Raw genomic sequence first — 12,137 nt, forward strand, 5'->3', positions numbered from 1 at the left:
TTTGCCTTTCTTAAGGATTAAACTGATTTTTTCCTTTAACTGACAAAATTGTTCACCAGCATTTTCTGCACGTTTCCTCACAAACATCCACTCAAGAGTTCAGTCTTCCAAAGTTATAAATGCCAATTGAAATGCACAGAGGTGATTTAAAAAGAAAATAAAACTTGCTGTCCTCTTCAGCCATTAAACATTTTTATCTTTTCTTTGAAATTTATTTGCATTTCAATAAGTTGTAAAGTGCACTTTCTCAAATATGAAATATTCCTAACAAAATTACTCCTAATAGTCCCCTAACTGTGCTTTTTGGTTATCAGAGACTCTAGACATTGGCTAAATGTGTCAAATATGGCTTATTAATTTCAGGTATCTATTCATGTTTATGAGCCTGAAATCAATACAAGTAGCATGATTTACACAGATACTGAATCAGGCCTGGAATTTTAACATTCTCCTGTAAGCCACATGATAAGGATTTTTGGACAAAATAAAAATTTCATAAATACTTTCAAGTTTTAGACCCCTAAGCCTTTAAGGCGATTTCAAAAATTGTTTCAGAATTTCAAAGTCGTTTGCCAAAAATGAATTTTTTAAGTCCTCATTTAGGTACCTACACATGAGGTATTGCACTCTCAGAGATATTGATTGCCCAGAACATCCACTGAGATGAATGAAACCTGGAAGACTGAGCTCCTCTGACAAGCACCCTATTTTAAATGCATGAAAATGTCTTCAGGAGCCTAACTTCTGGGACTCGGGTGTTGAAAATTGCAGTAATCATCTTTACAACCGTTTTTCTATTCTTTCTGTAGTTCCAGAACTGCTTGAATCATTCACAGTGTGGATGTCCCCAGTCCACTGAGCTTGTAATGCTCCCAGCCTGTGAGGCAGGGCTGCTCACTGGGGTGCTGGGGGAGCTCTGGCAGGGGGAGGAGGGTGTGTGTGTCCCCATCTCTCTCCCTCTGATCCCAATAACCCCCCCAGACTGTGGGATCTTGAAAGAAAATAAGATAAAGCATTTATGACAAAGTAGCACTGAAAGTACTTTTCCTCCTTCAGCCTGCTTTCAGCAGCAGAGACTGGCCAGGCTGATGAGACAAAAGGCTCGCGTCATCTGAATAATGATTTGCCATAATTTCGGCATTGCTCAGCAGCAGCCATGGAGAATTGCAATGCTGGTGTATCCCCATCAGCAGTGAGTGTTACAGACATCCCTCCAGTGTCACAGTGCTGCATCCATCTGTTCAGCATCAGAGCTGACACTGGTTTAACAGCATTGCTTGGTTCTTTGCAATCAGATTAAGATTGTTTTGGCAGCCCAATCGACTTTGATTCCAAATAGACACAACTTCTAATGAGAGCTCATCCACGTTTAAATTGCCCAGCTCCTGGCGTGGCCGGTGGATGCTCCAGAGAGTGTGACCGTGGTCACCATCGCTCCGGATTTCCATGGTGCTCACAGTGGCTGCATCACCAACCTGAAGAAGTTCACCAGATACTACACCTCAGTGCTGTGCTTCACCACCCCAGGGGATGGCCCTCGCAGCCCTCCCCAGCTCCTGCGCACCCTGGAAGACAGTGAGTACCCGCATTTTAAACCTCTCTGCTTAAAATTTGACCTCAGGTTCACAGCAATCTCTTCTCATAAGACCTCATGTCAGATGAAGACCTCAGCCAGTTTTCCATGGGTGTTCTTTCAGCCTGTGGCAAATATTTGATATTTTTTGTTTCATGATGAAGTAAACCTGGATGAATTGTTTTATATTGATGATTAGCTAAGAGCTTCATAGTCTGGTTCAGCCAACACACAATGCATTATGTCTGCAAATCCTTGTGCTCTTAAATCTATGTTGAGGCACCTAAATAAATATGAATTGATCTTCTTAGGAACTGAGCACTGGAACTTCCTGTGGAGGTCAATGATTAATTTGCTGTTTCCTGCTGTTACTCAATAAATTGAAAGTGTATGTATCTATATTATATTGCAAGTGTTTGTGTGAAAGAACCAGGATCACAGCAAGGCAGTAACTTGCATCCTGAAAAACTGGAGGCAGGATTAAATAAAATGAACTGAATGGTTTAGCATGTAAATTATTTCCAACATAAGAAAAAGGTTTGGTCTCTGTGACCCCTTGAAGTTGTTTTCTCAAGACATATTTGGACCTAACATGTGCAATGTGTGTCTGATGCAGATAAATTGACTGTGTCCACAGTGATCTTGGCTCTGGCCAGTGCTTCAGGAGCATCATAAACACTGCTGCACATTTGCAGGTTTAAACCAGAATAAAAAGTGTCTAATTCATCCATTAGGATATTGTTTTTAGAAATACTACTCTGCCTTAATAGGGATCTTTTGGGTTAGTCAGTGTTCCCGTAAAGAGGAATCCAATTGTCATTAACATTCACAGGAGTGAGGCTAAAGTGCTAATCCAATTTTTCATTAGATACTTTTGAAGGAACGTGGAGAAAATTACTCTCCCACAGATTTTTCCTAGTGTGGTTACTCTCCTCTATGTACTAGAACAGGTTGCCAGAGGTAGGAATTTAAGAACCAGAAATCTCTGTGAGCCACTAATCGGAACTCCAGCTTGTGTGTCTGGGATGAAAGCAAAAGGTGTGGTGGAAGGAGAAACATGTATTAGGTTCCTCTGTGCATTACCAGTTTTTTTGCCCATTTTCCTAAGGAAAAAAAGCTTTAGCCAGTGATGATTTGTAAATGTGTTTGAGTTCATCTGTCTTCTCCCTCTCAGCACAGTAGAACCCCATGGTTGATCTCGGTGAGTGCAGAAGGGTGAGAAACCAAAGATACAAAACTCCTTGGATTTCACAAAATGTAATCAGCTGGGAAGAGGAAAGAGACTGTTAATATTTCTGCTGAAGGAAAGGCTGCAGAAATGAACCTTAAATGCTTTCCACAAAGTGGGAGCAGGGGCAGAGTCATTGCTCTGTCTCATTGAGGCTCTCTCAGGGAAATGTTGGGATCATGTGCCATTTTAAACACAAGAGAATTCCATCGGGAAACATAAACGAAGAGAAAGCCAAACTTGTATTTTCTAGATAATCTGAGACATTTCTTGGTGTGTCCAGCTACATGCTGCAAGGAGCCTCAGCAGGAGAGATGAGCAGGGTTGATTTATTTATTTATAAATCCTGCAGAATTGCTTCTCTGGGTTTTCACAGTGATGGAGAAGTTCCGTGCAGGATGGTGTAATGCATCTTGGCAGAGGGCTCCTTGAAGCTGAGTTGCTTCAGGATTTATGTGGTGGGAAAAAAGATTTGAAAGGCCTGTCATTCATGTTCACAGGTGATCATTTTCTGTCTGGATAGCAAAGTTAGGCAGTCCTTTAGGAGAACAGGGATCTGTTTGCTGACAAGCTGTAGGTCAGATAAAACCTGACATCCAGTCACCTGCACCTTTGTTTCCTGATGACTTTAAAATTGGGTTCCAACTGCAGGGGCTGATCGGAGCAAAGCTTTGTGAGTGTGTGGTTTCAATATCTGCAGCTCCACAGTTCCAAACTGATAATTCCATGCTCTTGTTGGGCGTTCCTGGGATCACTACGGGCTCAGCAGTTCTTCTCTGGTGCTTTGACTACTGGGTACTGCAGAGTGGGTTTGGGAATTTTCCTCCCTCCCTGGGACTGCAGAATTGCAAATGGGCTTGTAGCTGACCTACTGGCAGGATTTGGGCTTTTTTTTGTCATAGCTGGAGGGGAATAAGAGGCTGGACTAAATTGAAGAGGAAACAAAACATGAAATTGCAGACAAGAAATTGCCAACTGCTGTCAGTGGAGCTGGAGGATACTCGGGCAGGCATCCAATGACAGAAGCACAGTGAATATAAAGTGAACAAAACCTCCTTTTTCCAGTGCATCGATTGAGGACAGAACAGCATTTGGATCAAAAATCAGTCAGGTTGTCTTCCTTGAAGATCAAAATTGAGGGAGGATGGCATATTCTTGACAGTCATTCCATTTTATGCTCTTTCATTGCACACTGGGGAGCTGAAATTTTAAGAGCTCTTGAGCTACATCATAAAAACCCTTTAAAAAGTTTCACACACTTGTATTCATTTTACAGAAGACAGTTGCCATTATGTTGGACATTTTTAGAGTTGTTTTGAGGGAATTTATCCAAGCAGTGGCTTGTGACTCTGTCCTTGCTGTGACCTTGCATAGGGAAAAGGCTCTTTCCAGCTGAGGGGATTGCTGGTGGTGTTGCTGCACAAAACAGGGCAGGTAAACATCTCACAGGTATCCTCGAGGGAAAACAGCAATGCTGTTAGATCTCCACACACTTGGGATGATGACTGGGTGAAATAATTGACATGATGATAGCCAGAGTGTTTCCTCCCACCTGCCACGTGAATCTGACCCCAGTTAAGTGGGTTCACCTATTAACAGCTTTCCTTTTCTGGTTTGCCAGAGCCAGGAGCTGTGGGACACCTGAGTTTCACTGAGATTCTGGACACCTCACTCAAGGTCAGCTGGCAAGAACCTGTAGAGAAGAATGGCATCATCACAGGTAGCTGCTATCTCTGCTTTTATTCTTTTTTTTTTTTTTTTTTTCCTTCAGTGTGTGTGGGGTAGAATGTGTTGTTGCAGTGAAAAGCTGTGTAGTGGAGCATTTAGGGAGAATTTGGGCTATTGCTGGTTTCCTGGCCCCTCCTCTGGGCAATTGAGATGTCACCAGGGAGTGTTACACAAAGTACAGCTCCAATTACTGGCAGCTCATGATTGTGGTTACAGGAAAAGCAGTTTGTGTTAGAAATCAGCTCCCCACAGGGTGTCTGGTCTTGTTAAATCCTCTGTGACCTCCACCTGCTTTACTGAATTTTTGGACAATTGTGAGACCGTGCTTGGCCTTTGCCCCAAGACTGGGGGGTCCCTACACAGAGCTCACAGCTGCAAAGTCTGGATTGGCACTGCTGAGGTTTGCAATCAAGACCAAGCCTGAAATCAGCAGAATCCTTCCTCTGTGATCAAGTGGTCTGGCTGTGGACTGCGTGACAGAATTTGCATGTCATTACTTAATCTGTTATAAACTATCACAAGGGTTCAGAACTCTCTTGTTTCCCTTTGATGAGTCTGCCATTTGACAAGCTATTTATCTATTTACTGTATGCCAGTGTAGATACAAGAGCAGCAACTTCATTGTTTTTCATAAAGGGAGGTATAAATACTTGAGGAAACTTCTAGTTCTTATCAACAGAGGCAATATTGTTTTCAGATGGGAAACTATTGCAGCTGCACAGGATGGACATTCCATTTAACAAAGGTTTTCAAGGTTTTGAAGCACAAAAAAGCTCCCAGATTTTAAATTACTGGAGGTAGTTGGGAAGGGAGAAAATAATTTCATGTGGATCAAAATATTTTGGTTTTAGAGTGTTAAAATGTTTAATTTCTTTTTTAAATTGTGTTACCATTTAAAAAAAAATGCATTTTAGGAGTTTAAAAGATCAGATTTTCTGACCCTTGACCACTGAAATGTTATATCAGTCTAATTTCCTGAAGCATTTTAATTTTGACAGGTGTAATTATTTTGATAGGGTTTCGCTTGTAAGTGTTTTCCTCTGTGTATCTCTGACGTGCACCATTTGTAGCTGTGTGCTCCGAGCTGTTTGTGGAGTCCTCATGCAGATCTTCTCCTGCCTCTCCACCATGGAAACCTGCTTGAAATATGCACTGATTTAAGTGGTTTGAGAATAGAAACTAATGACTCCTGAAAGCAGAGCAGTATTGATTCAGTGAGGATGGCCAAAGCCTTTCAAGCCCAAGTGCTTAAATTTAGGTACCTCCACCCAGGATGATGTAATACTGATCCTTGTTAAGCAGCAGGTAGCAGCTCGGTTCTTGGTGTTGCAGAATTACTTTGCTAAAAACAAGCTGCCCCTCCCAGAATGGGTTGAAACCAGATGTAGCCAAATGATGGACTGGGTTATATTTGGGGTAAATTGTTTCAGAAGGAATTAACTGAAGACCTTCTCTTATTCAGGACAAAACACCAGTGTGAAAAGGCCCACGGAGTCTATAAGGAAAAAGAAAGCTCCTTATTGATGCAAATTGCGTTTGGGATAGAAGAACACAAAATTGTTCATGCCCTGAGCACCTCAAAGGTTTAGAGAGGGCTGCTTGGAGATCTGAGTGCTCAGGGAGGCAATTATTCATCATTTCTGCTCGCTGATGTCTTTACTGGACCTTCTTGTTCCCTGCACGGGTGCTGGGAGGAGGGAAGCACGGAAGGGGTGCCCAGCAGCCAACCTGCTCTGGGAAATTGCCCATTACTCTTGCTGTAAATCTCAGTATCTTCCTCGTTCCCTCAGCAAACGTTGATTTATGAGGATCTGGATGTGGACGGACAGTTTGTGATTGGGTGTAGTGCTCTCGTGTAGAGAATTTACTCCACATCAACAGAAAATTATTTCTGAAACTCCTCTGGTCATTAGTTCCCGTTAGGCAGTGTTTTGTGGGTGCCAAAGCGTGGGGGAAGGATCTGTGGTACCTACCCTGTCCTTGCTCACACCAGAGCCAGGGGAAACCCTCTGGAAGATCCAGCTGTGCTCCCCATGCACGTTTCTGGCAGGGATCACATCTGTAACACAGGGAGTGTGTTCTCACCAGCCTCATGGCCCAGAGTTCTGCCCATCTGCCACTCAGTGTGGCTGAAGTGCTACTTTGGGGTGTAGTGCTTGTTGTTCCTTTCCTTCAGCACTTTTTTTTCCATCTGTTTTTGTTATGCCTGATTGCGTTCGGCTTTGTGTCTGCTCGCTGTGTATGTACAGATTTTCTGTTCTCATCTTTTATATGACTGGAATTTAACTATGCATTGGGGACTGAAATCCCTGACAGTAAATACTGCCTCTTTGCCTTTTCTTCAATTTACACGGGAACTTGGGATATTTTTCTTGGTGAACTTTTTTTTTTTTTCCACCCCAGAAAATAAATACATAGGGACTATGTGCTTAATGGGCAGGAAAACTGGGTCTCTTCTGTGGTCACAAGGGAGAAGAGATAAAATGTCCAAAGAATAATCACCAACATTTGATGTATAACCTAAGTTTATTCAGATGGGAGAGGAGATATCTCAATCACTGAAGATTGCCTGGTGAATGCTGAGTGACACATTCTATTGTCCCTAAGCAACAAATGGATAGAGGGAGCATTAGAAGTCCCCTGCTTATCTTCCTCTGGTTATTTATTGTCTGGAACAGGCTGCACCCACAGCTATTGAAAGAAAAGGGTGCTTGTGATGGTCCTTCTGTCTGCAACTCCTTCGTGCCTCTTGACTGAGCATCAAACACAGGGGACAGTCAGCCCCCACCTTTCTGCTCATCCTCTGTTAATTCAGGCAACAGAGCCCTTAAACTTTGTCAAAATCTTCCTACAGGTTACAATCCTGTCTGTGCTGCATCAGCTCTGGTCTGGCAAATGATTGTTAAGCCTATTCAGAGAGCATCAAAACACCACAGTGTTTCCACGACATGGGTAAATTACTGAGTTAATTAATTCCCACTCAGACACTTGTTTAAAACCAGTTCCAGATGAGCATTCAGGAGATTTTCCCCTTCTCCTCTGCAGTGCAAAGTCAGAGGAGCATTTGTGGTGTAGCTGGAATTGTTGAAGCATCACCTCCCTTTATCACTGCCCCCTCACCTGAAATGTAATTAGTGGCTGTGTGAGCACACTGAGCCCATTTTCTTGCAAAATCAGGTCGAGATGAATCCCTGTCAGTGACGGCAGCTCAAAAGAGAGGATGGAGAACGTCTCACACCTCTCAGACTCTTGCAGAAATATTTGTCTCACCGTGCTTTTGGTCCCTGAGATGATGCTTTCTTGCTGGTTAATACCATGAGGGATTTTACTATGTCAATTCATATATGTTAATCAGCTTATCATGTCTTTTTATTTAAAAAAAAAAAATTTAAAAAAACGTTCAAGCCCTCCAACTGATCTGAATTCCTCATCTTAGATGATGGGAACAGGAACCCAGTAGGGAGTTTCTCTAGCCAGTTTGCCTTGTGCATGGTTCACTCAGTGGGATTCCTTTCTGTTAGTCCTTTTCACTCACTTCAATTTCACAGGCATTCAAGAGCTATGTGTATTTTTTTTTTTTTTGCCCTCTGAGTCAAATCACAAAGAAAGCGGCAATCAAGCAAACTTTTCAGACATGCTCTCCAAGGACTGGCACAGCGAGGTTCACATGGGTTCAAATGAGAATAAAGTGGGACTGGGCTGGAGGAGGACAAGCAGATTTGGAGGTAAAATTGAGCAAATCAGACAGTGGAAAGTTTCAAAAGTTCTTGGAAGGCAAGTGGTTATCAAAGAGATAAAAAGGAAAGTCTGGTTATGATAGAAGAATAATATGGAGGTCAGGGCAGGTGTAGCTTTGGACAATGCATTGGCTCCAAGATGGTTTTGAAAGAAAGGATAATGATTCGCCCTGCTGAAGGATTTCTGCAAGGAACAAGCGGTGGGGAGTAGAGGTTTTTCAGTTCCTAGAAGATTCCCACAATGTTCCTACCTGCTTGTTATTGTCAGATTTCTAAGTTTTTCTAGACAGGCAGCACTGAAGGTTACTTCAGCATGCAAAGGGAGAAAGCCCTACTAAGCCCATAGAGATTTTTAATTAGATATTCCAGTAGATGTTATATTTTCCAGTGTTTCTTCCCGTTTGCTTTGTAGAGTTCACAGAATGAAAGTCCACCTTTCTGTCAGGTTATTTCCAGGTTTCCAGGCCATTTCATACCAAGCATAGAAAAAAAAGACAGCTGAGACCTCATGTCCTCATGGACATGAGGGAGATAATGCTCTGTGGGGTACCTGCATCAATTGTTTATTGGAAATAACAATATTTTTTAAATACTTGGGTATTTTAGCCAGTGTTTACTTGAAGGAGGTTTGTTTTTTTTCTGTTTATAGAAGGTGATCACAAGGAATGGCATAAGGAACGAGGATCCACCACTGCCCACAAGCCCATGCAGGAATTCTCTGGGTTATTGGTGTCCCCCTGATCTGTTTTGCAGGGTACCAGATCTCCTGGGAGGTGTATGGCAGGAACGAGTCCCGCCTGGCCCGCACCCTGTCCAACAGCACCCTGGAGTACAAGATCACGGGGCTGTCCTCCCTCACCACCTACACCATCGAGGTGGCGGCCGTGACCGCCCAGGGCAGCGGCTGGGTCACCTCCTCCACCATCTCCTCCGGAGTGCCCCCAGGTTGGTCAAGCTGCAGGAAACAAAACAAAACAAAACGTGCTGCTTCTTGGTGTTTTTGTGTTCCAAAGGTCACAGGTTACTTCAGTTCAGCGGCAATAAAAATTATTTTATTTGTAAAGCACTGGAGTTCTTTGCCGTGTAATTTGGATTTAATTTTTGGAACAGACTAAAATGTTAATGTGAAGATATTTGCAGTTTGAAATTTCCAGGAAGTTGAGGATGTTTAATACAAATACAAAAAAAAAAAAATGTGTGGGAATGACAATTGAATGGACAAAGTAATAAAGTGGATTCAATACAGAATCTCTTGACATTTACAAAGTGACATCAGAATGAAGCCTGAATCAATTCAAAGTGTTGCTTTGGGGGAAAAAACAGAGTTTGGGTGATATTAAAAGGGAAAGGATTTTCCATGTGGAAGTAATATAGCTTATGTCAACTATGAGTGTTTCACTTATATAGTGAAACTAAAATCTTATTTACAAAAATGTGAAATTTTGGCCTGAAAAAATATTTGAGAGGAGGCAGTTCTGTCCCACATCTTCTGAGTTACCATTTGGGCACCTGTACATTTACCCTTTTTGTATTTTGTTTTTAAAACTCTACACTCTGTCCCATCCAGTGTAAAAAGCAAACTAAACAGCCAATTCATACCTCAAATAAGCAGTTTCAGTTAATATAGAGGTTACAGAAGTAGAATTTTCCAAAGTGGAGCAGTTATTGCTCATCACTGAGGGAATCCAATTTTTCCCTTGCCCAGTATTATTTAACTCTTCTATGTGTCCTAAAGTATGTTTGCCCTTCTGTTCCCTAATCGTGGGTAATTATGACAAGCTGCAGACTGGATCAATGCCATGCTATCTGATGGCAGGGTGCCTGCCAGATAACAGCATTATCCCACTTGGGCAGGGTTAGTTGATCGATCATGGTTCCCACAAATGTGAAGTAAGAACCAAGAAATACTGGGTATTTGTGCATACCTGAAATATATGCCAAAACCCTGCCCCTTTTTGGCCTTTTGCAGTTGCACAAAGTGCAGCATTATCACAAAATTACAGAATGGTTTGGGTTGGAAGGGACCTGAAAGATAATTTAGTTCCAACCCCCTGCCATGGGCAGGGACACCTTCCACTATATAATTACTGATTATAATAGTTATATCAATTTGTTATAAATGCAGGTGACTGTTGATAATTTATTCTAAGCACTCTATATTTAATCTCTTCCCTGAACTTGCTTTTGTTGTTAATTCAAATGATATTAAATATGTAAATGCCACTGTAATCTTGACTGATGGGAGGCAAAGATCTGATTGGGGCTTCAGATTTTTCCTTCTCCTCGTAGGAGATCACCCTCTTTATTTGCTACAGAAATTGAAAAAAAAAATCATCTACTTTAATCAGGCTTCAGAAATGCCCTGGAAAATCTAGATATTATAGCTCAATATTAAATACACTACCCAAAACTTTGAGTTTTTTCCAGTTGTAGTTGTATGTCCTCTAAGAAGTAAATAAAGATTATTGTAATTTAATTCTGGGGAAACAGAAGTTCAGTGGAATTAGGTGACTTGGCAGACCTGGAGTTGGGAAGTGCCTTCCCCCCAGGACCACCAGGGTTTGTTCATTGGGAAGCTTCTCTAAAATAGTACCTGTAATTCTGTAGATGGGCTCTTTCTTTCCTCATTTGATCTGTAACAATGTGGTGCATGCTCAGAAAACAGAAATAGTAACACTGTGTATAAAACTCTGCCAAAAAGAAAAATAGCCACAACTGCACAACTGGGTCAAATAGAGCCCTTTTCCCTGTGTTTGTTTGTTTGTTGGGATTTTTTGGTGTTTTTTGTTTGTTTTTTGTTTGTTTGTTTGTTTGTTTTTTTTATATTGGAAACTGAATGTCAGCTTGTGTTACTGGCTCCTAGACAAAGAGTGTTTCTACCTCTCATTTATTTTTCTGTTTCTCCAGAGCTGCCAGGTGCTCCAACCAACCTGGTGATTTCCAACATCAGCCCTCGCTCTGCCACGCTTCAATTCCGCCCGGGATACGATGGCAAAACCTCCATCTCCAAGTGGATAGTGGAAGGCCAGGTATGTCCCTGGCAAAATTATCTTAATGAAGTTTCTGGGGGATGAAAAAGAGCCTAACTAATGAATTTCTTTTGGGATTTCAGTTTTTGTTTAACTTTGGACCAGAGCTCCTCTATGAATGCTGGAGTAGCTGTCCAGGGTGTTCCGGGAAGGTTGGGATGCAGGGGAGTTTGAGAGGCTCGGTTCAGAAATGTCTGTGTCAGCCAGGGAGGAAAGGGTCAGATGAATGCTGGGACTTCTGTTCAGAAGAAAAACAGAAAAAAGTGATATATAATATATATGTGTATATATATGTATGTGAGAATGCTTATCCTTAAAATAATTCACATGGGGTTTTGTTTATAGTCAGAAGAACACCAGGTACACCATCAACAGCACACACAGCAGAGCTTTAGTCCATCCTTCTATTTTAAAAAAGGATTTGAAACTTCTGTTTAGGTTCTGTGAGGTGTCTTTTCAAAAGTTTGGAATTATTATCTCATAGATTCAGAAGTATAGCAAGAATTGCACTGAACAGTAAAGATACCATTATTCATGAGATTGAGTGTATTTTTCTGTCTTGTAATGGAATATATCAAGGTTTTCTATCCAGGCCTCTAGATATGAATAGGATGAATTCTCCATCAGCTTTAAACAATATCCCTCTTTCTGCTGTCATTATGCCTTGGAGGAGTTATATATTCCTCATTTGTCCTCCTGACAAATTAGCTTTGCTTCTCCCTTTCCTCCCACAGGTCTTTATAAATACTATAATCTGTTTTTAAGACCAAATGTTGGACTTCTTAAATCACCGTCACCACTTAGACATGTTGATACAATCACTTCACTTGGTAATGAGATTG

At 41.6% G+C, this 12,137-nt stretch overlaps 1 protein-coding gene across 1 annotated transcript in view; it reads left to right on the top strand.

Annotated features, from left to right (window-relative positions):
• The window catches only part of SDK1 (sidekick cell adhesion molecule 1), a 385,938-nt gene that overhangs the window by 279,963 nt on the left and 93,838 nt on the right, over positions 1 to 12,137 (top strand). The window contains exons 19-22 of the mRNA XM_068207135.1: positions 1,383 to 1,575; positions 4,423 to 4,521; positions 9,020 to 9,211; positions 11,174 to 11,295. Coding sequence (XP_068063236.1) covers positions 1,383 to 1,575; positions 4,423 to 4,521; positions 9,020 to 9,211; positions 11,174 to 11,295 — 606 coding nt within the window. The remainder of the gene's footprint in view (positions 1 to 1,382; positions 1,576 to 4,422; positions 4,522 to 9,019; positions 9,212 to 11,173; positions 11,296 to 12,137) is intronic.

This window comes from Anomalospiza imberbis, chromosome 16 (genome assembly GCF_031753505.1).
Source record: "Anomalospiza imberbis isolate Cuckoo-Finch-1a 21T00152 chromosome 16, ASM3175350v1, whole genome shotgun sequence".
Lineage (NCBI taxonomy): Eukaryota > Metazoa > Chordata > Aves > Passeriformes > Viduidae > Anomalospiza > Anomalospiza imberbis.